Source organism: Hippopotamus amphibius, chromosome 6 (assembly GCF_030028045.1).
Source record: "Hippopotamus amphibius kiboko isolate mHipAmp2 chromosome 6, mHipAmp2.hap2, whole genome shotgun sequence".
Classification (NCBI taxonomy): domain Eukaryota; kingdom Metazoa; phylum Chordata; class Mammalia; order Artiodactyla; family Hippopotamidae; genus Hippopotamus; species Hippopotamus amphibius.
The window spans coordinates 61,980,864-62,008,837 of record NC_080191.1 but is presented as its reverse complement, the minus strand read 5'-3'; the positions used below and the strand labels follow the sequence as shown (position 1 = coordinate 62,008,837).

General features: G+C 47.3%; 2 protein-coding genes across 3 annotated transcripts; both read right to left on the bottom strand.

The window, feature by feature from the left end:
- Window positions 1-1,416: 1,416 nt before the first annotated feature.
- PNLDC1 (PARN like ribonuclease domain containing exonuclease 1) lies at window positions 1,417-20,457 on the bottom strand. Its single transcript, XM_057740035.1, has 19 exons — window positions 20,382-20,457; window positions 19,915-19,972; window positions 19,546-19,619; window positions 18,157-18,196; window positions 17,268-17,391; window positions 16,996-17,084; window positions 15,575-15,675; window positions 13,579-13,655; window positions 13,255-13,398; window positions 12,666-12,735; window positions 10,405-10,490; window positions 9,135-9,190; window positions 5,618-5,682; window positions 5,134-5,187; window positions 4,912-4,954; window positions 3,251-3,350; window positions 2,740-2,915; window positions 2,538-2,636; window positions 1,417-1,480 (listed from the first exon to the last, which is right to left on the bottom strand). Exons 1-19 carry the CDS (start codon window positions 20,455-20,457, stop codon window positions 1,417-1,419), a joined length of 1,596 nt encoding a protein of 531 aa, XP_057596018.1.
- A 1,569-nt stretch (window positions 20,458-22,026) lies between these two features.
- MRPL18 (mitochondrial ribosomal protein L18) lies at window positions 22,027-27,362 on the bottom strand. Of its 2 annotated transcripts, none has more exons than XM_057737672.1 (4): window positions 27,199-27,362; window positions 26,713-26,899; window positions 22,922-23,153; window positions 22,027-22,394 (listed from the first exon to the last, which is right to left on the bottom strand). In XM_057737672.1, exons 1-4 carry the CDS (start codon window positions 27,248-27,250, stop codon window positions 22,323-22,325), a joined length of 543 nt encoding a protein of 180 aa, XP_057593655.1. In that variant the 5' UTR covers window positions 27,251-27,362; the 3' UTR covers window positions 22,027-22,322. The 2 variants fall into 2 exon arrangements, with proteins under 2 accessions (XP_057593655.1, XP_057593656.1); XM_057737673.1 differs by having other exon boundaries at window positions 23,071-23,153.
- Window positions 27,363-27,974: the final 612 nt, after the last annotated feature.

Below are 27,974 nucleotides of genomic sequence, written 5' to 3'. Positions count from 1 at the left end.
GGGAGCTGGTACGAGCAGGGCACTCCCCCACTCAGCACCTCTGAACGTATGCAGGTGGAGAACCCAAGGGGAAGTTAGTAGACGGATCCAATCACAGTCATGGGCTTTCAGCAGCTCAGATGCCACCCTGCCGGCCTCCTCCAGGAGGACACAGGATGCTACCAACAGCACAGAGAGCCCACTCAGCATGCGTAGCAGAGACTCAATAATGACTTATGAACAGAGGAGAGTTAAATAAATAAATGAATAACGTCTGATAAAATTACTGCAGGGTCTCTTGCTCCAGAACTAAGACAGCTCAGTGCTCAGGCCCTGCCCCAACCCCAGGAAGTCAAAATAGTCACCGTGTACACTTGGATGAAAAGTTTGTTTGCGCTTTTCAGGTTTGCTTACTTAATGCAGGGCTCATATCCATGAGATGGGGCCGTGAAAGCCCACAGAAAAGGGGAATCTTCCTTAGCGTACAGAAAGGAATATCAGCAGGAAAACAAAAACAGAACAACAATCTCCCTAGGATGTCATCAGGACAAATGGGTAAAACCTCCCCTGCCCTCCCCCCACCCCCACCAAGAGCAGGGTTTCACTGGTCTGACCCGAAGAACTGCCCCAAATGTCCTAGGGACAGCAGCCCATTGGTCACTGCATCACTTACACCCCAGGACGGGCATGTGACTTCTGGGATGGTAGCTCCCAAGCTCTCCTTCTGGGTGGCTGCCACCACTAACACTTCTGTTTTTGTAGAGAAAAAAACTTCTTCCACAAGGAATTTAAGAAGGCTTTGTGGAATCCTTAAGTGAAGTTCAAGACTGAGCACACAGCCCAGTCAAGTTCAACCCGTGATAGAGAACAGCTCCTGATGAAGCCGAGTGAAGTGCACAGCACTGCCAAGGAAAGGAAATAACCCGATCTCGGGGTACACACCTGTGGGACAGGCCACTTTGTTTCTAAAGTAGACACTGTTTTAGGGTTTATGATATTGATCCAAAACATGGGTCAACAGCAGCGCACATGGACACTTGGTTTTATTTTTCCCTTTACTAAAACTATGGCCATTTCTCAGGCCTAAACCCCTGCCAGCCTACTGGCTGTTGATTTCTCTCCCAGAAATAACAGCCTTTTGCTCACTTGGTGTCCAGCTCCTATTGTCCTAGCTGTCCGTTCAGAAGACACTGGGAACCTTCACTCAAATTCCCAGAGGCGTGACTTCTCCCCAGTCATTTAGAGAAAGAAAAGTTTTGGCCACAAAGGATTTATCATTGATAATATTTACAGAATTTCACACACAAAACATAAAGCTCCTCATAAGGACCATGCAGCTCCACCTGCAAGTAGGATGTGATCTGAACAAACAGACCCCAGGAGGGCCGCCCCGGGGCCACGCAGAGTCAGGACGGAGCTGCAGGCGCCTCGCTGCACTCAGGGGTGAGCTCTTCCCAGGAGAAACGCGAGAAAGGCCCAGATGGTGACTACACCGCAGACGCTGCAAGACAATGACACCATCCGGTCAGCAGCGTGGGCGGCAGGGTGCCGGAGGCCCCGCGTGCGCCCGGCGGGTGTGGGCACCGGCGCCAGCTCGCCCCTCTTCCTTCCTGACTCCGTTCGCACAAATATTATTTTCTTTTCATCCTTCTCCCGGCAAGCAGCCAAGCTTTTTTTCTTCAACAATGCAGATCTGGCTCCTATCCTTGGAGCTCAGTTAACAGCAACTGCATCTCCCCAGTTGCTCAAGCCCAAAACCCTGGATTTAAACGACTCTGCTTCTGTCTGTCTGATCCCACCTTCACCACCCTCACTCCCTCACTCTGCCACCAAGCCATCCAAGCCACAACTGAACTGTGTGACCCGGTGACTTGGCTTCCCAACCTCCCCCTGCCCTGTGTCCTCCGGTGTCCCGACGCAGAGCCACGTGCCCCTGCTCTACCAGAGCCTTCCGTGACCCAGCCTCCCCCTCGGTCCTCACCCGCGACCATCCACTGATCGCGGCTACTGTCGCCTCGCCTCCAGCTCCTTCATTCCCATCTTGGTAGCTTTCTCGCTGCCCCTCGGCACACCAGGAGCGCCCCACTCGAGGGCCCCTCCCCACCGCCCCCTCTGCCTGGACACGGGTCCCCCCACTGTCACTGTGCCCGGCGCACTCCCCTACCAGTCCCCCAACCTGGAGTCTTCTACGAGGGTCCCCCGCTTCTCCTTTAAAGAGCAACCTCCCCCAGGCCACCCCTCCACTTCGTGAGCCTCCTCACTTCTAACGCTTATCACATAACAGACCATGAAGTTCCCTCGTTTACTACCTCCCACTACAATGTGAGCTCTGCGAGAACAGGTCTTGTTTTATTCATCGATGAAGCCCTGGAACCCAGGACAGTGCCGAACATAGCAGGTGCTCGATCGACATCTGCTGAACGTCACTCAGTGACGTTCGATCCACCATGCTTGTCAATGACCCCTTCGCAGTACACACCGGCTCGTGAGCTGTGCTCGACTCACACCAAACTGGGACCACCGGCCAGTCCGAAGCAGCCTCAGTCCCGGTCACTTACTGTAACAGGCAGTTGATGTTCGGGGCGTGCCTCCAGTAGCGGTACAGGGAGACCTGCAGGGTGGGGTGGCGCCTGTACTCCTTCAGGACGCTCCGAGCGCTGCGGAAAGAAGGGCTCGGTCAGGCACGCAAGTGCCACGCCTGCTCGGAGAGGCTGGGGTGGCTGCGGGTCAGAGAGCGCGGCTGAGACCCCAGGCACCTACTCCTTAAACTTATTGGTCAAGAGAAGGAACTGGCTCTGCGTGAGTCTCCTGACGTCGAACTTGCAGAGCTTCTGAAACTCTCGGTAGACTTGCTCCTCGCTGACCCCGGGCCACTTCCTGACAGTGAGGATGAGGATGGGGGGACGGATACTGGGGTAATCTGGACCCGAAAAATTCTAGAAGACAGGGAGGAGAACAGATTTTTCACAGTTCCTACCGACTGACTACCTACCCAGCCTGAGAATCCTGAGAGAGAAACTAGGAAAGGCACTGTCTGCAGTGGGGTGGGGGTGGGGGGGTGGTGAGGAGGGGAGAAGGAAGGAATGAGCGCGTTCACCTTGGTTCTGGCAGGAAAACAGAAGGAAAAATAACAACCTTAGCAGGGCGTGAGCACCCTCTTTGACTGTAAGTTTGGTTATTGTCAGAACCCCATAAGAGATCCCAGAGAAGCCGGCTGTATCCCAGCACAAGCCTCCGAATAGGGGAAAAGAGCAAAATGAAGTCTACTTACGATCTTGGGGACCCCAGCTCGGATAAGATTCACCTGGTTCACGTAGGGAGCCAGCACGTCGAGGTACAGCGGGAAGGAGGGCTCGGGGATGGGAACTGCACTACGAGGACAGAAAACCCCAAGTCCTTGGCCACAGCTAAGGGTCTGATGACAACAGGCAAGGTGCCGCCCAAGACCACCCTCCCTCCTCCCCTCGCAAGTTCCAGGGCTTGTTGGTGGGCTTCCCCTAAACGACCAGGGAGCTCTCGCCACGGCCCAAGCCAAGGTAGAGCTGCCAGGGGTCACCATCTGCTGGCGACAGCCTTGGAAAGATGGCTCCGTGGATGCGTGAGGCTGCTGCTCAGAGGAAGGTCCACTCCATCACCCCTTGACAGGACACCCTCCACTCCAGATGGCTGTCCCTCACCCCACAGCCTTGTCCTGCCACAGCCCCGCCTCCACCCAGACACCACCACACACCTGTGCACAGGCCCGTGAGAAGGCACAGGCCCTGGGACCAGGCAGGCCTGGGCTGCTACGGAACTTCTCTAAACCTAGGAGGGTTTCTAGCTTGTGAGGATTTAAAGAAATGAAGGACACAGGGCCCAGGGCCCCAGTAAGCTCCACTGCTCTTAGCTGCCCTCCTGGTCAGCATGCAGCAAAGAGGCAGACAGGGCAGGGGGTTTCTTACTTAAGCTATAAGCCTCACATCAATGTGTCATAGGCTACTTCCACATATAATACCCTTCACCAAAATGGACAGATACAGGCAATACCCAGATTAACAGGGTACAGTCTGAAAATGTTTAAGTCAGTCCCAAAGAAAACAATTTTGATCAGCTCCTTCCCCTGGCCTGCTAAATCCTGCCTTTTTTCTGTTTTTCTTTAAATACCTTCTTGAATTTATGGTACGAGGTCTCTCATGTTGGATTTGTTTGTTTCTGTTACTTTATTTTGGCCGAGCTGTGTGGCATGTGGGATCTTAGTTTTCTGACCAGGGATTGAACGGCGCCCCCTGCACTGGAAGTGCAGCGTCTTAACCACTGGATCACCAGGGAAGTCCCTAAATCCTACTTAGCACACGTATGCAGTAAGGATGGCGCCAGAGAACACGTAGTTCACGTGTGGAGCTGGTGCCTATGAGCCCAGCACCGCACGTGTACGGGATGGGGATGCCCTGGGGGAATGCATTTAAGATTCCAATTTGGGGTTTTAAGAACCTCTCCCCTGTGTGCCTTATTCCAACCACTGCCCTTCTCTCCAGCCTGACTGTGTGAACCCTGAGGATAGATCACCTGTTGGCCTGAACGCTTTGACCCCCTACCTCGATGTGGTTTACACGAGACGAGGAAACAGGAGGGTAACAGCCGAAGCCAGCACACCATGCTGGGAGCACCGGGGCGGATGTGCAACCCAAGCCTGACCCACTGCCTTGGTGTCTGGACAGTGACCGAGACAGGAGCAAGGGGGTCCAGGACCAGCCCCTGGAGTGGGGGGAAGGCCGGGGCGGTGGGAAAGGCCGCCTACAGAGGAAGGCTGCTTCCCGTCAATGTGTCATTTACACGATGAGATTTGCATCCTCCGTCTCTGGGAGAGTGTCGGAGCCCCAAGGTCTCGGTTGACAGCGAGGGCTCAACAAATTCCGCCCAGTGATGAGATCACAGGATGAAGGGAACACTCACCCATGCACTCTCCACAGGAGCAAGTGCGCCACTTTCAGAAGAACTGGAAACAAAGAAGCCAGAGATGTGACAGACAGCAAGGCTCATCCTGACCACCTGATCAGCAGATGCAAACTCGGGCTTTATCTCCACAGGCCGCCACCCACCTGGAAGTAAATGGGAGGCCCAGGGATCACTGCAAATAAGACATGGGTCTCCCTTTAAGAGGGCAGCCACTCTCACCTGATCCGCACAGGAAGGCATCATACGCGGCTTCGTGGGGGTACTTTGTCTCAGCTGAAGTGTTTTCCCAGAAGCAGGAGAGACAGTTGGGCAGCAGTTAGAACACAGCCTGGGAAGGGACTCTCTCTCCCCCCACCCCCCCAGTTCCACATGTGTGTCAGCTGTGCACGCACAACCTACCAATGGTTGTTCCTCCACACACCACGCACCCTTCTCCCACCCACACCCCACCCTGACCTAGGACCTCCCCACAGCGGCAAGGGCACCCATGGGAGGGGGAAGCAGAGAGCTTCCCGACAGACTGACGCCCCCAGGACCTCCGACACCTTCTGGGATGGCTCCTTTCGAGGGGGGATTAGAATATGGACGCGGGACAGGAAAGCCCTACACGGCCCTCCCACACCTGCCATGTGGAGAGGTGGCCTGAGCTCCAGCACCTCAAAGCCATGCCAACCTCAGAGAAGCACGGCTCAGGGGGACATACCATACTTTTCACACCTGCTTGCATGAATAATCACCGGCCCAGAATTCCTGGTAGGATTCAAGTCACTATTAGGGAAGCAAAATAAAGAACATTCACTGACAACAATCCTTCCTTGTTCTCCCTTACCCTCTTAACAAAAATGTTCTCAGTACTGGGACTCCTTTAAAATCAAAACACGGCTCTAACATAAAATAAAATTAAAATAAACAAACGAAAAAACAAAATACGGATGTAGGCATGGGCAGATAGATCTTGGTAACCAGGCAACGGGACAGATGAAAGAACAGCAGAGCAAGAGGCTCCAACTGCATCATCCTGAGCATTTACCAGAGGCGTGACCCCAGCCTGGGTACCAGGATAAACTCCAGCCGGCTCTGCCCTCGGGAGCTTGCTGTCCAGCGCCTCCTAGAAATGCAACGCGGGAGGCATGAACAGAGGGACAGGCCTTCCGGAGAGAAGGCTTCCTGAAGTACGTGGTCCTACAGGAGAGTGCTGAACCCCAGTAACTCACTTGGCTGAGGAAACGGGGTGGCACCAGGCATTTCAAGCCAAGACAAGAGCACGCAGAGACAGAGAGGGAAAGGGCGAAGCCCGCGGTGAAGGGCGGGGCCAGGAAAGAGCTTGGATGTTATGTGGGGGCTAAAGGAACCACAGAACACTTTGACCAGAAAAACGGTCCAGTCAAGTTCACATTCTAAAAGATCACTCAAGTGGCAGCATGGGAAATAAAGTAGGTCAGGCCACCAAGCTACCAGGTAGGGGCTGCTACCACCACTGGAATAAAAAAAAAGTCCTCAATGAAGGCAATGATCCTGGGGCTGTAGAAAACAGAACAGATTTTCAGGACATTTAGGGAGTAAAACCAACAGGACTTGACTAGAAGATTTGGGGGGCCCAGCTCTGGGTTCCTCCCAGGCCTCAGCTCCGGCACATGGCTGAACCAGGGGTGGCATCCAACAGGGAAACCTTCCCTTCATTTGTTTTCCACGAGAACCTGTTGGTACCTCTCTATATGCTTAACATCTCTGAACCCTGATTTCATCACCTGTCAAACAGCGTGTGCCTACACCTCAAGGAGGCCACTGGCCTGGGGGCCTGCCTGTGACCACCCCTGAGGCTGACGTTCCCCAAATGTGGACGAAGGGCAGGGCACGACTCGAAGCCCCCTGGCACGGGAGCGCGTGTGATCCTCACAGCCAGTGTGGGAGCTATGTGCAATGATTTCCTCACTTCAGACGGTAAAACTGAGGCACACAGAAGTTAAGTCATACTCTCAAGGTTACTCACAAAGCTAGTGAGTGGCAAAGCTGGGATTTAAACCCAGCAACTCTAGGTTCAGAGCCTGTGTATTGAAAACAAGATTCTCTTTCACACCTGCACACAAGCCCTTGGCACAGTGCCCAGTGCCGTCAGGAAGTGACAGAAGTTGCTCCAGGCACAGGAGTGGGTTTGATGGACAGAGACGAGGGCCAAGGAGAAGATGCCTGTGACCGCATGGGGCATAAACAAGCAGAATACAGTCAGTAAGCGAGGAGTCTGGAGCCCTGATGGCACACAAGTGGTGGTCACTGAGGCTGAGGGGCTGGATTCGGTCACCCAGGGACACAGTAACAAGGAATAAGAGGGCAGGGGGGACCCTGGAAAGATGTAAGGGATGAGAGGAAGAACGAGAGCCTGCCAGGAAGAGATTAAAACACTCACCAGAAAGAGAGAAATCCAGGAGAGAGCGCAACAGAAGGGAAGTGGGGAGAGGGGCCGAGGGCGCTGGACACCAAGAGAAGTTAACACTGAGCACGTCCAAATGCGTTTGTGCCTCGTCCCATCAGCTGGGCAACAATACCCAGATTAAATTCCGTGGAGGGAAGACAACCTGACCTCAGTGGGCCGAGGTGGAGGCGAGGCCTCTGAAGAGGCTTGTTGCAAAGAGAACAAGAACAGTGGTGGCAAGAGTGGAGACCAAAGAGCACTTTGTGTTTTCTGAGTTATAAGAACAGATGCTGATGCTGGGGGGATGACAGTCGGAGGAGGCTGAGGACACGGCTGGGGGCAGAGGCGAAGGGCAGGGAGGCTGCTGAGTGGAGGGAAGGTGCAGGGCCAGGAGGGCGCACAGGCTGCGGGAGGGCAGCCCTTCCTGCCCAGCCTGTGCACGGTAGGCTATGTGCCAGCTGATGGGAGAGACAGTAGCAAAGAGGACAACACTGCACACGTCTGGAGGGGAGAGAGGGTGTTGAGAGACCCCGCCTCTGGCCTCTTATTTTCTTCTTAAAAATGAGGACCAGGAGGGCCATCTGAGAAAGGAAGAGATGAAGCATAAGGGGCCAGAGGAGACAATCACATCAGAAATAACTGATGAGTAGAAAAGAGCATCTAGGGGCTTCCGGGGTAGCACAGTGATTAAGAATCCGCCTACCAATGCAGAGGACATGGATTCGAGCCCTGGTCCAGGAAGATTCCACATGCCGCAGAGCAACTAAGCCCGCGTGCCACAACTACTGAGCCTGTGCTCTACAGCCCGTGAGCCACAACTAATGCGCCCACGTGCTGCAACTGCTGAAGCCCAAGTGCCTAGAGCCCGTGCTATGCAACAAGAGAAGCTACTGCAATGAGAAGCCTGTGCACCTCAACGAAGAGTAGCCCCCGCTCGCCAAAACTAGAGAGAGCCTGCACACAGTAACAAAGACCCAACACGGTCAACAAGTAAAAAATAAAATAAAATAAAATTTTTTTTAAAGAAAGAGAAAAGAGCATTTATTGGAAACTCAACAGCCCAGTGAGGCTCTGGCCAGGCATCTGCAAGGGCCCCCGTGCATGTAGTTGGATGACAGTGACCCACAGAGACACAGCTTCTTTTCAAAAACGTCCCATTCTCAACAGTCACCAACGTCACCCTCTTCCTGCTCTGGTTTGCTGGTCGCCCCGGCTAGGGAGGAAGGAGCCGGCAGAGCAGCCCCCATCCACTCCAGCCCTTCCAGGCAACACACTCTCAGCAGCACACACCTGTAGTGCAGCTGGGGCATGAGGGAAAACAGGACTGCTGTTCCTGCAGGAAAGGCAGGAACTCACCCAGGTACTAGGACCATTCACTCACTCCAGTGTTTAATGTGCACCTACTATGCCTCGCACTGCTGTAGGCCTGAGAAAAACAGGGTACAAAAGAAGAACAAAACCTTTTCCCACAGAGATTATCACTCCAATAATCAAACAGATCAAAGGAAAAATAGAAGCCTGGCCAACAGAAAACACCATATAATTAAGTAGCTGTAGGTATCTTACCAGGTCCCCTCCCCTCAAGAACAGGGTTTCTTAACCTCAGCACCGGTAACATTTGGGGCTGGAGAATTCTTTGGGTTGGGGGCTGTCCTGTGCACCCTGGCCTCTACTCACTAGGTACCAGCAGCGCCCCTGAACTCTAACAAATAAAAACATCTCAACGTTGCCAAATGTGCCCTGGGGAGAAAAATCGCCCCAACTGAGAACCCCTGCTCTATAAAACAGCTTCGAAAAACAGCTTCCTTACCTGTTTAGGACTTCATAAACTTCTGAAAGATTTGAAACCCTTGGGAAATTCAGTTCCTATAATTATGGAAAACAAAATAGAGAGAATAAGACACTTGTGGTTTTGTTTATTACCTGCTTCAGGTATGACCAAATGACCATTAAAATGACTTGGAAAATGTGACCTCCTATAAACTCCTCTCTCTTCACACACACTTACTCTTATTCCTTAAATCAGATGTCAGGGTGCCTACTGTCCTTGGGTTTCCTATAAGGGGCTTGACAACCCAGACTAAAAAAAAACTGCTACAAACATAGCTCACACCATCTTCCTTCAAAGACACGTGTTTAAGGGGTTGGGAAACACAGGACTCCAAGGCACCAGACGGTGGCCAAGGACACACATGCAGGGCACGAGGCAGTCTAAGGACCTGCCAGGTCACCAGGTCCTAGAGTTCACCTCATCTTGTGTGGAAATGAGACACACTGGTTCCCTCAGATTAGCCCCTGCGTCCTCCACACTTCGCCCTAGGACTCCATTACGGCATCACAGAACATCGTCAGAGCTAGAAATACGTGAGGTAATAACGGCAACAAGGGCAAAGATGTACCAAGTAACCCAGCCCCATTTTTGTGGCTCTCTTACTGAACAGTTAACTTTGATCAGCTTAAGGCTTTATTTAAAACACTGATCCAGTTCCCCTTTCTCAGCTCCTCAGTTTAACTTCTAAACCAGCTGGGTGCTTCCCTTCTCCACGAGTAACGCACAACCCCAGCTGCACAACAGAAGTCATCTGGCAGCTGTAGAAATGCCACTCCCGGCCCCTCTACACGAGAGAAGCTGAAGGTGGGGCCCAGGTGTCAGTATTTACCTTCCCAAGTGATTCTAGTGTGCTGTCTGGGTTGAAATCCCATGACCCTAATGATCAGCAGAGATAAAATTTTTCAAGAGGGTTTCCCGCCCCCAACCCTGATGCTGTTTAAGCATGTTGCAAACACTCACTAGGTATATACCAAGCTCTAGAACAAGGTCTTCTGTTGTCCCATCTAAATAAGCCCATGAACTATATACACCAAGAAGTCAAAACATGAGAACTTGAATGAGGGAAAGAAAAAAAAAAAAATTACACATAAGCTAGTGTGACTCAGAGGTGGTAAAATAAAAAAAGAACCAATACTGTTGTAAAATACCAGAAAAGGGTCCAAGGAACAATTGTTGAGAAGAGCGAGAAAGCTAAGTGTTACTGGGACAAAAGAAACATCCCTTTCCCCAAAGCAGTTTAACTTATTACCTTCCAGATATCTTTTGTCACATTCTTGGTATCAATAAGAACAGGAAATAGGTTGTGGATATTCAGCTTAAATTCATCGTAGCTTTCTGAAGGGAGAGACCCAGATAGAAGTGAGTTTGTTGGTAAAAATGGGAAGAAATTCTCCAATCTAGCTTGTCACCAACACTGGCTAATAATGCAAATAAAACAAAATAGGAGCTGAAAACCTCCCTGCCCCTAATCATTAAGGATTTCTGAATCTCAAACCAACCAGACATCACCATGTGTAACAGCAAAAGCCAGATGGTTCTCCTTTAAACTCAGGCTGCTGTCTATGGCTAACATTAGTTAATGTAATTTGCGAAGTTCTGGCCAATGGAAAACGGAAAAGGGGGTATTACTGGAAAGGCAGATAGGAAATCTGTAAATAACTGTTCAAAGAAAAGTCCAGTAAGTTAAAAATTGTAAGTGCTTTGATAAAAATTACCTATTAATTTGCATATTTATCAAAATTATACCTGCACGTAATTTAAAGAGGTTTACTACAAAACAAACAAACCCAAATTCCCCTGCTAGCCCTCTTCTCGCTACCCTCTCATTTCCTATTCTCCAAAGGCCACAACCTTCAATTTTTCCTTTTGGTGTTTATTCCCACATCTCTAAACAACATGCTTATGCTGCTCCGCGTTTTCCCGGTTTGGGGCATTAGCTGTTGACGCCCACCAGATAAGACGAGAATCACCTGTTCCACCATGTACCCCTCACCACTGCCAGCATCTGAGCACTACTCACCAAGGGGCCAGGTGATCTTCTCCAATGACTTCATTTCTGGTGCAGCTTTTGTTCCAGCAATTTTTTTGTTGGGCTGTTTTCTTAGCTTTTGGTGAGTGATTATTTTACCCTTAATTCTCCCCCAATTCTCACAAGATGCTCAAGCTGAGGTGTTTTATCAATTCATTTCCCAGAGAAATCTCCCCTAGAACCTCTTCACCCCTTTCAATTTGCACTAGTGTTCTCTGTACATTAGTTCATTTGATCCCCAAACAACTCTGATGTCGATACTATTACTACCCCCATCTTACAGACAAGGAAACAGAAGAGGTACGTTAAAGTAACTTGCTCAAGATCACATATGACAGGGGTGGAAAGAGGACTCAAGTGTGACTTCTGAATGCACGCTGTTAACTGCTACCTCACACTGCCGTGTGTCCAACAGCATCAGTTACAGAAAAGACCAGGACAGCCATAAGACAGTACCACGTGGCCATTAAACTGATATTAGGTTAGTGGCATTAATAAATGCTTTTGGTAATTGAAAAAAAGCCAAACAAAATCAAATACACACCCCGAATCAACAATTCGCCTGACTGCTATAATCATTAATCGATTTTTCTTGTCTTTGACCTTTAAATGAATGGAGTCATATCCAAGGTACTCTTTTGTGAATGGCTTTGTTTGTTATATTTGTGAAATTCACCTATATTGTCACATGTGGTTGTAACCTGTTCATTCTCATTGTTGTGTAGTATTCCACTGCACAAATACACCACAATTTATGTTTTATTGTTGATGGACATTTAGGGTGTTTAGCTATATAAATATTGTGTTATGCCCATCATCTACATGCCTTTTAGTGTACAAGTATGTATGCATTTTTGTTGGGTAAATAAATACATAGCAATGAAACTACTGGGTCAAAGTGTATATGTATGTTCAGTTTTTAAAAGTACTACTGAACAATTTTCCAAATTTATACTTAACAATGTGAAGATTGTAGTTGTTCCTCAACTTCATCAATCCTTGGCATTGTCAGTCTTTTAAGTATTGCCATTCTGGTAGTTATGTTGTAGAATTTTATTGTGATTTAAATTTGCATTTCTTTGATAACTAATAAAATTCAGCACCTTTCCAAACATAAAAAAAAATAATCAAATAAATAGTGTGGTCAAATATATAAAAAGCCAAAACAGAGGGAAAAGCAGAAAGTGTCAGGACTATAGCTGTGATTAAAGGTAGCTTGTCTCCTCTGCACATATCTGATTTTGCTAAATTTTGTACAATGAGGCTGAACAATTTCTGTAATGCGGGGGGAGGGGTATCAATTCAAATGTAAGTTTTTCTCCCTGCGAAAGTCCTCCAGTTCCAGGAAAATGGTAACAGGCACAGATGTGCCCAGCCTCTCCAGAAACCTATGGGCCCAGGGGGTGGGGTTGCCTCTAGGCCAATTCCCCTGCCAGATGGCAGGCTGAGAAAGAGGAAGGAGAAGGACGGCCCCCCCCTACCTGGGAGAGGTCTGAAGAACTTCTCGTGGAGGTGCAGCAGGTCCAGCATCATGTTATGTCCCACCAAGGGCTACTTGGAGGAAATCGGCAGGTGAGGGAAATGAGATTTTAAAAATAAAACGGACGCCATACTAGACTAACTGCTATCCCTTGCAAAGGGTGTAGCTTTAGAACCCACCGCATCCTGACAACGTGGTAATTCCATCCCCACCCGGATTCCACTCCCATGAAAAGCAGCCTGACTACTTAAATGCCAGAAGAGCAAAGCAGCAAGTCAGAGGCACTCAGGCCATGCTGGGAATCTAAGCTGTGGCACAGACACGCGTGGTCCCCAAGTAGTTTTATGTCAATTAGTATTGAAATGCCCATGTGCCTAAAAGGAGCAAAGAAACAGTAATAGCAACAGTCTTTCCCCGAATTCATCTACCATGATCTGGCGAAAGCAAGGTTAGATCCATAAAGCCAGTTAACAAAAAGGAAATCACTTATCTTAAGGAATCTTAGTTTACTGTCGAAGGACCCATTAGTATCTACAGCCAGAAATACAAAAGACTTCTAAAGACCAAGGAAAGAGATATTTTTTCCCTACCTTCTGGGCTTTCACCAGCATCTGGAAAAACAGAGAAAAACCCCTCGCAGAGAGAAGAATCTTCTCCTTCCAACAGCTCTCTCGATCACAAGAGGTGTTCTCAAGATACCAGCGATGCTGCTTACTCACTTTTTTCACTGTCACCTGAAAGAAAAAGGAGACAAGGTCCCTGCATCCTGGAATGGGGCCGAGAAGTGGTCCTTCATCTCAAAAGGGAAGAGGAGGAAGCTAGGGGGAAGCAGCCTTTCACAGAAGCCAGATCTGGCCAAACAAGAGAGAAATGGCAGAGCCGCTGAGGCTGCCCACCTCCGAGTGGGAACTCACCCCTTGGTCTCTCAGCACCGTCCAGATGTCAGGGAGGGCCTTCCTCAGCACGAGCTGGACCTCGAAGGCCTGGAAGCCTGCAGCAAGGAAACAAGGCTTGCACAGAACCACCGCAGACCCTCCAACAGCAGTCCACCTTCCCCTCGAGAGAAGCCGGAGAGGAAAAGTGGCTGAGAGATGGATGGTTGAAGTAGAAAGACAGCTCTTAGGTGTCCCCAAGCCCACGAGGCCGAGTGATGGGGTGGCATGGCATGATCTAGGGCAACTTTAAGTTTCTGATCTCAGGGCCACTCTTAAACTGAGGACCCCAAAGAATCTTTGTGTGTGTGGGTTACAGGTCTTGATAGCCACCATGTTAGAAATTAAAACTATACATGAAATTAAAAATCACAGCTTTAAAAATAACAAACCCAGGCTTCCCTGGTAGCACAGGGGTTAAGAATCTGCCTGCCAATACAAGGGACATGGGTTCGATCCCTGGTCCAGGAAAACCCCACATGCTGCAGAGCAGCGAAGCCCATGAGCCACAGCTACCCAGCCTGCACTCTAGAGCCCGTGCTCTGCAATAAGAGAAGCTACTGCAATGAGAAGCCTTGGCACCACAACGAAGAGTAGCCCCCACTTGCCACAACTGGAGAAAGCCCACGTGCGGCAGCAAAAATGCAACGCAGCCAATAAATAAATTTAAATAAATAAATTTTAAAAAATAACAAACCCATTACACTTTTGCCAATGATTTTGTAACATCATGCATTGGTTATTTGGAAACCATTGGTTTCCTGAGTTATATACATCTTCCAAATGTTCACATATCATACAATACCATCAAAAGACACTTGTACATATGGCCACTGATCTCATTAGAAAGGTCTCACAAAGCTGTCAAGCTTATGGTGACAGATGAAAGTTTTCCAAAATTTCAGTTGTTGGTTAAAAGCTCAAATTTCATTTCTAGCAAATACTGTGAGTCAGTCTCCCTGAAGATAAGGCTTACTTTCTTCGCTTGAGAAAATGACTGAAAATACCCACGTTAGGGGGAGTCAAGGGAGGGAGGGAATACAGGAATATGTGTATAAATACAGATGATTGAACTTGGTGTACCTCAAAAAATAATAAATAAATTTAAAAAAAAAAAAGAGAAAATACCCATGTTGAAATAACCAGTCAGTTCCTTTAAGTAAAAATTATATTCCTTAAAAAAAAGAAAAAAGGCAGCTAATTCAGCTCTCAACACAAAAATCTGCACAAGTGCTTTTCCTCAAGACGCATGCTGTACTCCAGCAAGCAGCAGCCATGGTTTCACGCACATTTTTTCCATACTTATTTTGATATATAAACTACTTTAAAAGATGAGCAATCACATGTTGAGGTTTAATACAATTAAGAATTATTATTTCACTAAAAGGTTCTTACAAGAAGTAAAACTGGAATTTTTTAAAACTGGAACTGGTAACAAAACATGACTACCAGCGTGGTCAGGCGCAACCCCCTTCACATGTGCCAAGGTGTCAGCAGTTTACCCCTCGGTGCTACAGGACCAACAGTGCAAACAGCACAATGGTGATGGCGAGTGACAGCCAAGAGATGTTTTCACAACAGTTTTGACCTCGGGAACCCCTTAGAAAGGGTTTCAGAGATGCCTGGGGTCCACCAAGCAGGGCTGAGAACCACTAACCTAGGGCAGGCCCATTGTGATCCCACATTGCACTGTGGGGGGAACATTCACAGATAAACAACAGTAAATGAAGTAAGAGTCCATGGGGCACTGAGGATTGGGATACAAAGGATGGCTCTGAACGGAACTTTGCTTCCTCAACCTTAAAATTCAGAATAGGTTGACAACCCTTCAACCTCCAAACTGAGGTCAGGGCTCTAGCTCACCACGAGGACCATGTGTCTGCTGAGCTGACGCCCAGGGTCCACCAGAGAAGGGATGCTCCCCCACCCCCGTGGCTGGTTCCCAAACTCGCAGGCCGGGGAGCCACGTCCTGCCTACCAGTGATACCAGGGAGGGTCATCCAGTCGCCTTCCTCTGCCAGGTCCAGCCAGCGCGTCACCTCATCAATCACCACCTTGATCTGGTCTTTATCCAGAGAACTGAAAATGGGTACAGTGAAGTGGCAATGCTGGGGAGGACCGCAGAATCATGAGACAGCGCTAACGTGGGAGGGGCTTCTGAAGGCTCCCGTGTTAGCTTGTGATCTCGGCAAGAAAATGGACCCCTAAAAGACCATTTCTTTTCCGAGTCTTGTTTTGCAACAGGAAGCCAAACATTTGGCCTCTACCCTCCAGTCTGTCCACGGGAGCACTTCTGTCCCTCCTGAGGACAGGCCTGTGGGGGGAAGGCACTGGGATGCAGCCAACAGTGAGCAACACTATCAGGCCTGTCTTCTCAAGTCTACTCTCAGAGGTGAAAAAGCACCATCTGGTGAAGTACGGAAAAGACAGGAACTTTGGTAAGTACATCTTCCCCTGAGTTAGAGATATAAGAACATGATGTTATGTTGAGAAAAGGAAAGACTTTTCTCCAACATTTGAAAATAACAGAAGATTAAAATTTCAAGTTGTTTTTCCCTTCCAAAAAGGTATTTTTATATAAAACCACGAACAGGGATAAAAAAAATCCCAACATTACATAATTATCTGGACCAGATAATCATAACATTTCAGAATTAAAAGCTGTCGAATTTAACCCCCTTCTTGATACAGGCAAAGAATCTAAAGCCCAAAGAGCTTAAAGGACTGGTTCAAAACCACACAACTAGCAGACAGCAGAGCCTGTGTGGGCCTGGGCGGCCTGCTCCTTCTAGCGCCCAATGCAGCTGCACAGGCCTGGTCCCAGCTCTACAGCATGACTGGGTTGCAAGTACAACAGGCACTGGAGGCTGAAGAAAAAAGGCAGAGACCCTGCTGCGGGGAACACAGCAGGATCAAGCACGCGGGGCAACGTGCCCAAGCCGAGGCATGTGACCACACGGTCAAGTTTACCTGTGACTTACCTTGAAAAATCCCTAAAATCACATGGGGTGCCAACATAACATCTCACACGAAGTCCAACAGAGCCATTTTCCTGTTGGAGTTCCTGCCTCTTTGAGTATCAAATTAAGAGTCAGTTCTTTACCCCCTCATGTTTAAACACTGAAATCACACACTATGCAGTGAGAGGTTTCTTATCTTAGGTGTAAGAATGGCATCACCAGCACTTCAGGCTGTCGTGTTAAAGGTTTCTTATCTTAGGTGTAAGAATGGCATCACCAGCTGTCGTGTTTGGCTGAGCACAGGCCGAGGAAGCTACCCCAGCTAAAAGTGATGGTGTGAGGTCGCCACGTCCTGGAGACAGCACACCTATGCACAGGAAAGCCAGAAACACACCAGCAACAAAGAAACCCACAAAGCACCCAGAGAAGCAGACACTACCTGCGGACTCTCCAGTTCCCAGTCAGGATGTTGTGTTTAATTTTCTTCTCCTGTTCTTCGTTCATATATGGGATTCCATTTTTGAGAAACTAAAGATAGGAACAGACAAGGAAACGAGTCAGAGGCATCCTCTGTGCTTGCAGCAGAGTGGAAAGAAAGCTTCCTTGTCTGCTTTAACGTGGACAAGTCAGAAAGGGGACAGGAAATGGACTCAGACCAGGTGGGCTAGATGGCCTTTCAACCCTTCCCAGTCGACTTCTCTGATGCTGTACCTTGTTATAGTCGAAGCCATACTGATTCAAAAACTGAACACTAGAAGCCTGGAAAGAGAACTCTGAATCCAAAATCCCAAATGTTGTAGGGAAGAGAAAGAAGTTACACGAATGGGCTACATACCTAGGGGGAAAGAAAAAAGAGAGAGAAAAAGACAAAAACCTTTTTTAAAACTCTGGCTCACAGAGCAGGCTTCAGAGTGGGCTCTTCCCTCCATTCGAGAAGTACAGTTGGCCCCAGAACAGTATGGGGGTTAAGGACGCCAACCCTTTATGCAGTCAAAACCCAAGTATCATTTATAGGCTGCCCTGTCTATTCACGGGTCCTCTGCATCCACGAACTCAACCACGGGTTGTGTAGTATCGTAGTATGTATTTTAGAGAAAAAAAATCTGAGTGTAAGTGGACCCGTGCAGTTCAAACCTTGTTCAACGTCAGCTACATTTCAAGCACTATGACTGGCATGGACGGCCAATGAAAAAAGGCAGAGATCCTGCCCTTGGGGAACAAGGTTTGACCCCCACCTGAGACCAGTGAGGCTGTCATTCAGCATCCTTTCTGACTGTTGGTGCCTGGCAGCTACATCACCCTCGTTATGATACTGTTAACTGCAACCCTGAAGGCACACACAGGACACAAGGAAATGGGAAAGGAGCACTGACGGTACAGGGGTGTTGGGAAAGGCCCCCAGAGGTGGTGCTGCTTTGAGAGACTTGAAGGACCAGCCGGCATCTGCAGGGGAGGAGGGTGGAGGGCACAGAAGCAGGAGAGGCTATGGAGCAGCCAGGGCCAAAGTGGTTCAGAGCCTGAAGCCAAATTTGAAGGGGGAGCAGGTGGAGAAGATAAATGGGCAAGAGCCATGTGTTTTGCCAAAGGTCTTTATACATACTTGTTTGACTCTCCTTCAATACTGGAAAACACAGACAATCCTAGAAGAATGATGGTAGAGAGAAAAGCTATCAGAAGTCAACTACAAGAAACAAAAAACAAAAAAAGAAGTTAACTACAAAAAACATTTTCAACAGTACTTTGCACCCAAAAGTTACTGTATAGGCTTTAGGATAACGTCTTTAAAAAAAAAAAGGGGGGCGGGGGTGGTTAAGAAAAGGAAAAAAAGAGGAAACACTAAAATCTAAGAAGATTTACATATTTAATTGCTTTAAAATGTCTGTATTGCTAAAAAGACCACACACAAAGTGAAAAAGACTTCAAAGTAGGGGGGAAATAATACAAATGTACCTAAGTGCTGTTTCCCATACTTTCAAAGAGATCTCACCATTAAGGAAGAAAATCACAATAGAAAAATAGCAAAGGACAAGGACAGAGAGCAAAACATACACACAGGCATTCACCATCATTCACAGGAAGAACAAGAATCAGTAAAATGTCTCCTGACCCGTTTTTGTAAATACAGTTTTATTGAAACACAGCCATGCTCATTCATTTATTTATTAACTACAGCTGATTTCTCATTAACACTGGCAGCACTGAGTAGTTGTAACAGACCATATGGTCTGCAAAACCTAAAATATTTAGTTTAGCCCTTTACAGAAGAAGTTGATCCTGTATTAAACATGTAAATCAGGATAAACAATTTTAGATCATTTTTCCTCTCCTAGTTAGGCAAAAAATTTAAGACTGATAATACCTAGTGTGAGCGAGGGAAACAGACACATCCACTGTTAGCATAAGTCTCTGTAAACTTAATGGATGGTGAGTAGGAAGAACAATAGTTTGGCAACAAATCAATATCTCAATGCACATATGTACTCATGAATGCGCAGTAACATATAAACACTAAGACAGTCAAAATACAACCTTGTTTCATCACATACACATGGTAACCAGAGTATTCATCATTAGAAGATGGAGCCAATAGGCACATTCAGTTAGCAGTGCTAGCCAGTGTTAAAAAGAAAGATCTCTAAACCCCATTAGTTTAAAAACAAAAACAGATGCAGACGCAGAACACTGTTTATAGTATGATCTCGTTCTGTATGATTTTTGTTTAAAGAAAACATACAAATTTTTCCCTGAAAGATGGTACAAGTTCCTTAATGCTGATTTAGACATGGAGATCAAGTTTCTGCTTATTCTGAAGTGTTAGATCTCACAGGCATGACACGGCCAAAAACCAAACGAGCATGCAAAATGAAAGGCAGTATCTCAGAAAGGCACCAAAGCTGTTTTACTAGCAGGAAACACAAAGACAATTAAAACAAAACAAACAAGAAAATATTTCGGTAACTCATAACGAACAGCTGAAGATTAAACTCACCAATCTGACAGATGGTGAACTGCTGAACACTCTGACGGGTCTTCAGATACCATTCTGATGGCAAGTCAAACAGACTGTGAAGAAATGGACATTTCAGCGCAGAGGCAAGGAGATGGCATCTAGGCACCACAGCCTCCACGCTGGATCGACACCTCTCAACCAGGGGCAGCGCCTTCCTTGTTACAACAACTAGGGCCCCAGGGTGTCGTGGACAAGGGCCAGGTCCGCAGATGCCCACACAAAATGTTGTCCTGCCTCCCACAGCCAATAGGATGCCCGCTGAGAAACCATACTGGCTGGCCAGGGTGCCATTCAGGGGCCATGGGAGAGAACCTCTCCAGCTCAGCTCTAAGGCCGCTGTAGCATTACCTGATCTGCTCGGGCCCCGACAGGTTAGAACGGAGGCCAGTGAACTCTATGTCCAGACCTGCAGGGGAGGCAAAAAAGAGAAGAGTCCCCAGGTGCAGATCATGGCAAGGCTCCCCATGCTGTAAATGCTGTAGGTGGCAAAAGCCCTGGCTCACCTTGGTGCTCAAGAGGCCTGGTGAGGTCAAGAAGGGAAAACACAGGTTGTCTGGCAGGGACAAGCCAGGCCACCCAGCCCACCTGGACCATCCTGGGACCAAGGGTGTAATTGCTGCCCAACATCTCACCACCCAGGTCTGAGAAGGAACCCCTCTGTCCTTCGGAGGGGTCCTGTTTGAGCCTCCTGTGGCCTGGGGACCACCCGGCTGCCCCCCCCCCCCCATCTCCACCCTGTCCCGCACTAGCCACACGCCCGACAGGCTCGCCCGCCAGGGGCTCCGGCAACAAGGCCCGGAATCCCGGCGCCTTACCCACGAAGTCCGCGCCCAGGACGAGCTCCTGCAGCAAAGGGAGGCTCTGCTCGAACTCACCGGCGCCCATGTCCATGGCCACGCAGCTCGGCCGAGGGCGCCCAGTGTGGCCACCGCCACGCGCTTCCGCCTTCCGCCGCGCCGCAGCCTTAAAGGGCTCGCGGCGGAGAAATCAGCCGCCCCCGCGCGCCCCCACCAGCCCCGGGCGCCTCTGACGGGCTGCGCTGGCCACCTGCCGGCCTGCAGGTGTTCCATCTTACACTTGGCCCCCTAGCGTGAAGGGTAGCTTAGACTCTGCCCTGACGAACAAAGGCCGTTACCTTGCTCCACGGCAATTTTTTTGCAATCCCTGCAAGGGGAGAATGTCATTTACGTAGACCTAGAATGTTTAAGAGGAATGGTAGGAAAAAGTAGTCTGAAAGAGAGAGAACAGCCCAGTAAACTGCACCTGAAGGAATTGCAGTAAAGCAGGTACTGCAGCTACGGTGCGGGGATAGAGGGACCACATGTCGTCTATTGCCTAAATCAGCACTTCTTCCCAACTTGGCCACCACTGCGAACATTGGGCTGCCCCATCCCCTCCCCCACACCCCACCTTTTCCCTATTTTGCATCATTGCTGCCTTTATACTACCTTGTATCAATCTTGCCACAGGAAGCCTCAAAAACTGCCCATCAAACTGAAGGAATTCTTGGTACAGGGATGATCCAGATCATATGCCTTGAAAAAATCCCTACCTATAGTGTCACTTACAGGTGAACCCTACGTTTGTCACTGTCAATTTCCAAAGCCATACTACTCCAGTCGGTGGTCTTCTTTGCATCCTCCCTTGAATTCTAGCCTAGTTTGAACAGTCTTCTAGAACTGTGGTCTTCAAAGTGAGATGTTCCAATCTTTAAGATGAGGGAAGAAAATATTAGAACTGTACTATATACTTGTAAATGTCTCCAGCAGGGTATCTATTGATCACAAGGGGACTACTAAGCCACTGCATTCTGAAGGCCTGTCAGAATGAGCCAAACTTTTTAATATGGTGCATATGTATTTCTTTTTAAAATAACACACCGAATACTCAAACTGACAACAGCAATGTTATTTCACTTCTGTATACACAATTGGAGTACACATTTAAAATGTGGGGGGAAAATGCTCTAGAAGCCACTTTAACTGCTTACTGGTTCTTCCTCTTCACGTCTTAAATAGCCCAAATCAGTTAACACCGTACTTTGCTTTAATCACTCATTTGAGAGACCTGCCATTCCCACCTACCCCACTTCAATTTTAAATTAACCTGAATGCACTTTAAGTTTCACCTCCTACCTACCAAATTTTCACCTGATGGCAAACTTAGCATACACTAACCCTGTCCAATTCCTTTCTTCTTTCAAGTCTGGTTCTTTTAGGATCCAGGAGCTCAACTGAGGTTAGGATTTTCCCCTTTTTCTTCCCATTACTAAGACTGCTTATGAAAAATTGATAATATTGACATCTATTAAAAAAACACCTCCACAACCTGAGCAGCAACAGCTATCATTTATTGCGATAACCTGCTATGACCTAGCCACGGTGACAAGCGCATACACCTCCTATGTGTACCCCTGCCACAGTAAGCTCAAGGTGGAGAAAATGTCACGTAACCAGAAAATAAGAGTTCATAATATACCTTTATTAACTTATAAACAACATTTAATTTGTTCTTCAAAAGTTAATTATAATTGGCAACAGCTCTTCTCAGATACCTCTCTCTCATCCAAGAGAGAAGAATTTAGCCCTGGATTTAAAACAAAGATGCACAAGGGGAGAAGGAGACAACCTTAACTACCAATAACATTCTGCTGTTAGATGATCATATAAGATGTCCAAGCTGGCAGTTCTTCCAGAGGCTCTCTTCTGATGACTGAAGAGCTGACAGCTTTACAAGTTCCAAACAATGCTTCTGCTTTACTCGTAGATTCTCCGAGGCTCCTGCAGCACTACGCCACCTTCCGTCATGGCACTCTGTAGTTGTTTCATCTGGTTTTGAAAATCAGGAAAAAAGGAAAAGATTAAGTCAACATCACAAGCTGACAACAGTTCACTTCCCAAGAGAAAGAGAAATAAAAAACTGATTTGATCCTTGCCAGCTTCCCAGCCTACACTGGTTTTTCAGAAAGTGATCTTAATAATGACACAGATAAGAAAAAAAGAGGATGTAGAGATGTCGGGGATTAGCAGCATTTAAAAATATTCTATAGACAAGATGTTACTATAAGAACAGGAAGGTAGAGTGGTCAACATTATGGCTATGGAATCGGTCATGTGGGTTTGAACCCTGTCCGGTGCCACACTGACTGGGCCAGCCAGCCTCAGCTAACTTACAGAACACAAGTCCTGATGCCATAGGCTGCTGTGAGGATGATGTGAGGTAATGCACATCAGGGTACTCACCTCAGGGTCTGACACTTGGAAAGAACCTAATAAATGCAACTACTATCATGTAAGTATCTAATGTCAAGAATTAACACAACACCTTTTAACTAAGTACATGAAAACAAAAATACCGAGTCTGAGGCTGCCTCCCAAGGAGTTGGTTGGTAGACCATGAAGTTGATTCCTGCTTCCAAGCACCGCTGTGCCAGCACTCGTCCTACACTCTCACAAGCCACCACATTTCTGGTGCTGTAAAGGTGCTTTTTAATGGCCCATTCACGCGTGGATGCCGAAACCACAACCTGGCCATTGCGATGTTCAACAAGTGCTTCTATGTGATGCTGACTCCTTATAACTCGCAACCTAAACGAGGTGAGAGAATACAATCAGAAGAGAATTCTAAAGATAAATGACTTCAGGTGAATAAATGCCAAATCTATTTCTCAAGAATGTAATGTCTGGTTCATCGACTTCAACATGCTTAACCTGGCTTTGACTTGGGAAAGGTGTTTTTCCTCTGCCATTATGAAGATATCCTCAATAATAAACCAAACGTCTCTACTTAACCTCAAGTATCCAGGAGAAATCTGGTATTTCTGAGAGCTGAGATTTACACAGTATCTACTTCAGAAAAGGATTTGAGGCAGAACTAAGATGCTGACCCTACACTGAATAATGGTATCCTTACTTTATGCTTTTATTTTCCAGCTAACACCAAAATAAATGTAAGGTGGATCAAAGATTTAAATATAAAACAAATCATAAGAGTACTAAAACAGAAATCATAAGAGTACTAAACATGGGAGAACTTTTAAATAATCTCAAAGCAAGATAAGCCTATTTAACTATGTCAAGGTATTTAACATAACATCAAACTATGTCACATGGCTTTTGAAAAAAAAAAGATTGACAAAGTTAATTTAAATCATGTTGTTCAAAGGGCTAATTTACATAATATGTAAAAAGCTTCTTCTAATCAATAAGAAAATGACCATAACTGAATAGGCAAAGGACCCTTAAACCCATGAAAAAATGCCCAATCTCTTCTAAATTGCAGGGACAAGACAATTCACTGCAACATTGTTTGAAATCATAAAAGATAATCATCAATAGGAAGTCAGTGAATTAAAACAGCCATGCAATGATACTTTACACAGTTACTTTGAACAGTTATTTTACACAGTTAAGAACAAAGTAGCACTTTATGATGCTGCCACTAACATTTACTGAGCACTTACTGTGCTAGGGAGTCCTAATTGTTTATAGGTATAGCTCACAGCTCAAACTAATCCCATTATTTTTTCTTTCTTTCTTTTCCTCTGTTTTTCAGGCTGCAGAAACTGACACAGAAAACTTAAGTAACTGTAGCAAGATTACAACTAATGGTAAGTAATGGAGCTATGCAGGATTTCAGTCCAGGGTCTGGCTCCACAGCCAATGTTCCCAACCAACACAAAATATTTCCAACATGTATTTTTAAGTGTGTGTGTATCTGTGTATGTGTTGAGGGGCGTGGTAGTGAAGGAGGTCGGTGGGGGAATGCAGAACAACGTATATGGTATGCTAAGACATATAATTTTAAATAATACACGTTTATACGTATGTGCATAGACTAACTCTAGGATACACAAGACACTTCCCTTTTGGGTTTTGTAACATTTGTATATATTACACATTAAGAAATTAAGTTCATGATAAAGAAAACACAGAAATCAGACATCATACTATGATCCTTAGTATGAAGTAGCATAAAAAGCACTAGATTTACAAATGTGGGTTCTACTTCTGATTTTGCCGGTAGCCTTCGTAAAAATTACAATCTCTTAATCCAGGGGTCAACACACTTTTTCTGTAAGGGATCAGATAGTAAATATTTTATGGCTTGTAGGCCATATTCTAAGCAGAGAGAGTAGTGGGTCCCTGGAGAAAGAGAACCAGGCATAGCTTTCTTGACATAAGAGAAGCCATTTTGGGGACTTCCCTGGTGGCGCAATGGTTAAGAATCCGCCTGCCAAAGCAGGGAACACGGGTTCAATCCCTGGTCCAGGAAGACCCCACATGCCATGGAGCAACTAAGCCCCGTGTGCCACAACTACTGAGCCTGTGCTCCACAAGAGAAGCCACTGCAATAAGCCCGCGCACCACAACGAAGAGTAACCACTGCTCACCAAAACTAGCGTGCACAGCAACAAGGACCTAATGCAGCCAAAAATAAATAACAGAAGCCATTTTTAGCCTAAGCCATTTTGTGATCTAAGCTTGGCCACAATGCCTGCTCTTGAACAGGTCTCAGTAATTAACCATCTTAAGGGAATTAAGGGAATGCAGGAACAAAAGAAAAGCAGTCAAGAAACAATAGTTCAGTGGTAAAAGAGTCCTAGTTCCTCCTCAAGAGACCATCTCTGAGTTCTGCACCCAAGTGGAGGATGGAAACGATGACGACGCTGACTTCAATCAACTAAAGCTAGGACTCCATCGACCTTGGCCCCAATTCTATGCTGGATTCTCCTCTTCATGAATATGCGTGTACCCTTAGCTTAAAACTTCCCCAATCTTGCTGTTCAGGTAGACAACTGCTTTGGGGAAGATCCCCAGTGTTCTCCTTACTTGCTGCAAGTAATAAATCCTTCCTTCTCCTGATCTTTGTCTTGGTTGTGTCTTCTGGCTTGACACCCAGCAAGAGGTGAACCCTGTTTTCAGGTAACAATATGGGTCAACTGCTCAACTCAGCCACAATAATACCAGAATAGCCAGGTAAGAATGAGTGGTGGCTGTGTCAATAAAACTTTCTTTGTGGAAAATGAAATTTGAATTTTAGACAATTTTCACATCACAAAATATTCTCTGCATTTTTTTCAACCTTTTAAAAACCTGTAACAGTATCTAGCCTGCAAGCCAGCTTTGGCCCAGGAGCCATAGTTTGCTGATCCTTGTCTTAACCCATCTGTGCAACAAAAGAGCAGGACTCATTATTTCCAAGGTCACTTCCACTTTTATACTGACGATACTGTGAATGGACGCATAGGGAATAAAGGGGAGGGAACAGATCTCCAATTATTTAAATAATCCAAATATTAAGTGGAAGTAATAGTTTCGGTGTTTCCGAAATATTCAGGATCTAAGATTCAGGTTATTTCAACAATGAACTGCCTGCCCCCTTTCTTTGACCCCTCCTGCCTCCCTAAGCCTCAATTCCCCTGCTCCTGTAAAATGGAGAAAATTATTGCACCTGCTTCAAAAAGTAGTTTTAAGGGTTAAATGAGAAAATGTATATAAAGCACCCAGCATAGTTCCTGGCAAGTAGGAAGTGTTCAATAATTAGCCATCTTTATAACAAAGAACAGACTCCCAACTGCTCTTCCTGCCTCTATCAGTGCCCCCTTAAAAATGTGTTCTCAAAGGAACCAGAATGATCTTCCATTCATGCTTAAATTTTAAATCCCTTCATAGTTTCCCACTGCAGCGAAAACGAAGTCTAAAGTGCTTACTTGATTTATCAAGCTAATGATGTGTCTCCTATCTACCTCTACTTCTCCTTTCACCCCTTGGCCCTCTGACTCCAGGTACACAGGCCTTTCAGTTCCTCAAACGCCAAGCTCATTCCCACCCTAGCTGTTTCCTTTGCTGGGAATGCTCTTCTTGACAGATAATTTGGCTTCTTTTTTTTCTGAGAGATCTTAGTCAACCAGTCCCCCATTCTAACTTTATCTCTTTAAGTTTTCTCCACGACACCTATTTATTTATTGTTTGCCGCGCCCCTCCCCTCCCCCACCCCCAACCCCTCCTAGACCCAGTGCAAGTCAGCTTCCTGAGAGGAGAGTCACCAGCAGTTACCTACCACGTTCTTTAAACGAATTGATGAAAACAATGTGTAGGGCACTGTGCACTGCTCTGTGGTCAATATTCTACCAGAGTTACTTACCTGTGCCAGAACTCGCGGGACGGCCACACGGTCCCCCAACCCCGCTCTTTTCTGGCTACAGCCAAGAGCTCCAGATTCCGGGGGTTCCGGTTGGTGAACTCTGGGGCAACAGCTTCATTTCCCAAGGGGTCCGCTTCAGGCTTCACCGCTGGCTTGGAACTGGTTGAGATCGCTGCCACCCGACACCCTAAGAACGTAAACAACCATACGGATCTTTAAAAGTGACGAAATGGACACAATAAAAATATGATCTAACTTGTCCCCATCCTCTCCCCCTCGGTCTTCGCGCCCTAGAAGGAGCAAAAGATATGTTTGATTACGGGGTGCAGTCATCACACTCTGGCCCTTAATTTTCTACCAGTTTCATCACGATGCTGTTAGCTCGTTTAGTTTTCGATGGGATTTATTGAATATAAAAGGCGACTTGCATGTGCACATTGTGCAGACCCTGGGGAGTAACCTGAGAGACGTGGGAAGATGAATTACCGGAGATCCTGCAAACCGACAACAACTCCCAGAACTGCGACCGAAGTGCCATCGCTGAGAGGAACCGCAGCCAAAAGACTCAGCCAGACCTCGCCTCCTTTTCTCACCGGCCACCCAGCGGCTCACTAGCAGCGGCCATATTAACTTCGGTAAAAGCCTTAGGATCACGTAAGGTCATCGACGCATCGACACCGCACTAACAAGCCCCCTGCCGCTGAGTGGCGCAGAGGGCAATCCGTCATCTCCGCTCCTCCAATCAGCGCTTACGCTGGGCCGCACGCAGCCGCCGGAGCCAACCAACCACCTCGCAGCAACACACTTGCGGATTGGGTACGGTCCGTCAAGTTCGGCCACCTCCGTCCGCAGCATCCCGTGTCTACGCACGCGAGGCATTTCGTTACCTCACTTGGGCTATCGGGTCGCAAGGAATAGACCGATCATTGTCGGACACACACGTACACGCCAGCTGGGCTCTGGGAAGACACGGGGCAGCGTGAGATACAGTTTTCTCTTCAGAAGGGGTGGTGGTCGTTTTCCCATATGACCCATGGAGCTTCTACTCATGAGCGCGGGGAACAAAGCCTGCCACTTATGCTCTCCTAGCGAGCTCATACACTTAAAGAAAACAAGAACGTCGGCTTATAAACCACCAATTAAGACTCGCTCGGAACCCGGGCTCTAACTTACACGGCCCCACCCCCTCCATTCCGTCACACTTCGAGCTCCGCCCTACCGACCACCTTTTCTAGAAGACACTAGAATGTGCACATGCGCAC